Source organism: Eimeria mitis, genomic scaffold, assembly GCF_000499745.2.
Source record: "Eimeria mitis Houghton genomic scaffold, Emh_scaff6619, whole genome shotgun sequence".
Taxonomy (NCBI): Eukaryota; Apicomplexa; class Conoidasida; order Eucoccidiorida; family Eimeriidae; genus Eimeria; species Eimeria mitis.
Genome location: NW_013574755.1, coordinates 1 through 1,372, shown reverse-complemented (window position 1 = coordinate 1,372; position 1,372 = coordinate 1). Strand labels below are relative to the sequence as shown.

Genomic DNA, 1,372 nt, shown 5'->3' with positions numbered 1-1,372 from the left:
CACAGTGCCTCCAGGGCCTGAGCACTAGAGAAAATGTGGGGGCATGCAGTTGGCGCATTGCATAACATTTAACATTTAGACCTTGCATCTAACTTTGCCCATTAACTCAAATAAGTTTGGTGTTTTGCAGGCTTCAAAAATGTTTCTTACGACGTATTTCAGACCGCCTGTACAAAGTCTGGGGGAGATATTACTTCCCATTCTTTTTTAACATGGCTGTTGGACCATTCCGGCACGTGAGACTTTTTCCTCTCCTCAGCTCCTGCTTCGTTGAAGCATCCCGTGAAAATGGGCCTGCTAAACCCTTCGGGGTGACAGCTCGTTGCTTGTGTAGTATGTTCCCAGTACACGCCAGACACAGATGGTGGCTTTGCAGTCGTTTTTTTGACTTTCTGAACAGGTCAGCGTTGCAGGTTATGGAGTACATCGAGCACTACCCCTACAGAATCCCCAAGGAGGATCTTTTCGACCAAGATAGTGATGTTATATTCTTGCTGTGCCATCCGAGTAAGGGCACACTGCGTTAGTGCACGCGGTTGTCAAAAGTGGCAGCAGTTAGACCTCTCTTCGAGCTCACGACAACTCATTTATACTTCTGTTTGGTGCAGCCGGAAGAGAAAACAAAGGATCTGCTTGCAGTGGCTGCATAATGGACCGCTATCTGGGGCACTTATTGGCGAAATCGGAAGCAGCAGTTTCCAACGCATGCCAGCTCATCCTGTCAGGTCCGTACAAACCAGAGCACTCAAATGTTACCGATAGGCGCATAATAAAAGCTAGTATATACAGCGTACCGCACAGAAAACACTAATTGGATTCTAGTTTGAAGTGATGATGGGGCCCCAAATGGCGAAGTACCTCCTTTTCTGGGCGGCTATGATGCATTCCACAGGTGACGCCAGAAGGCTCTCAGCAGTTGCCCAATCTTATTCGTTTCCCTTGGAAAAGCTCAACAGGGCAGTATGCAGGCTCAAAGTAATACTGCTGATGCTAGGAAAGTATGCACTCGCCCCCCTTGACCGACCCCTATGTAAATGCCACCCCAAGGTTCCTCGTTCAGTAGGGCACACCATCTGTATTCGGTTTTGAGACTTCAGGCTAAGGGAAAAGAGTGTACAAAATGAAAAGAAAGATGAACCTGATACTCGCGATCTCTTCAAACGGTAACCTGAACGAAGCATGTAGAAGGATGCGGGGCGGGGGGAAGGCGGGGTTCTGGTTGTGAACGAAGCTTTCCTGCTGGGATCGAGATGAAATGCAGCGTTCCGCTCATCCGTGCACATTTACGTACAAATTTTTGATTTGCAGGCAATCAGTTGACCACGGGTTGACGAGCCAGCAGCTGGAAGAGACCGTTAAAATTGGAGGAAGT

General features: G+C 48.3%; 1 protein-coding gene across 1 annotated transcript in view; it reads left to right on the top strand.

Moving 5' to 3' along the window:
• The window catches only part of EMH_0088320 (uncharacterized protein), a gene marked incomplete at both ends in the record, with an annotated part of 2,359 nt that extends 1,192 nt beyond the window's left edge, over positions 1 to 1,167 (top strand). The window contains 5 exons of the mRNA XM_013501284.1: positions 131 to 236; positions 401 to 507; positions 609 to 725; positions 893 to 998; positions 1,098 to 1,167. Coding sequence (XP_013356738.1) covers positions 131 to 236; positions 401 to 507; positions 609 to 725; positions 893 to 998; positions 1,098 to 1,167 — 506 coding nt within the window. The remainder of the gene's footprint in view (positions 1 to 130; positions 237 to 400; positions 508 to 608; positions 726 to 892; positions 999 to 1,097) is intronic.
• Between the last annotated feature and the right edge of the window lie 205 nt (positions 1,168 to 1,372).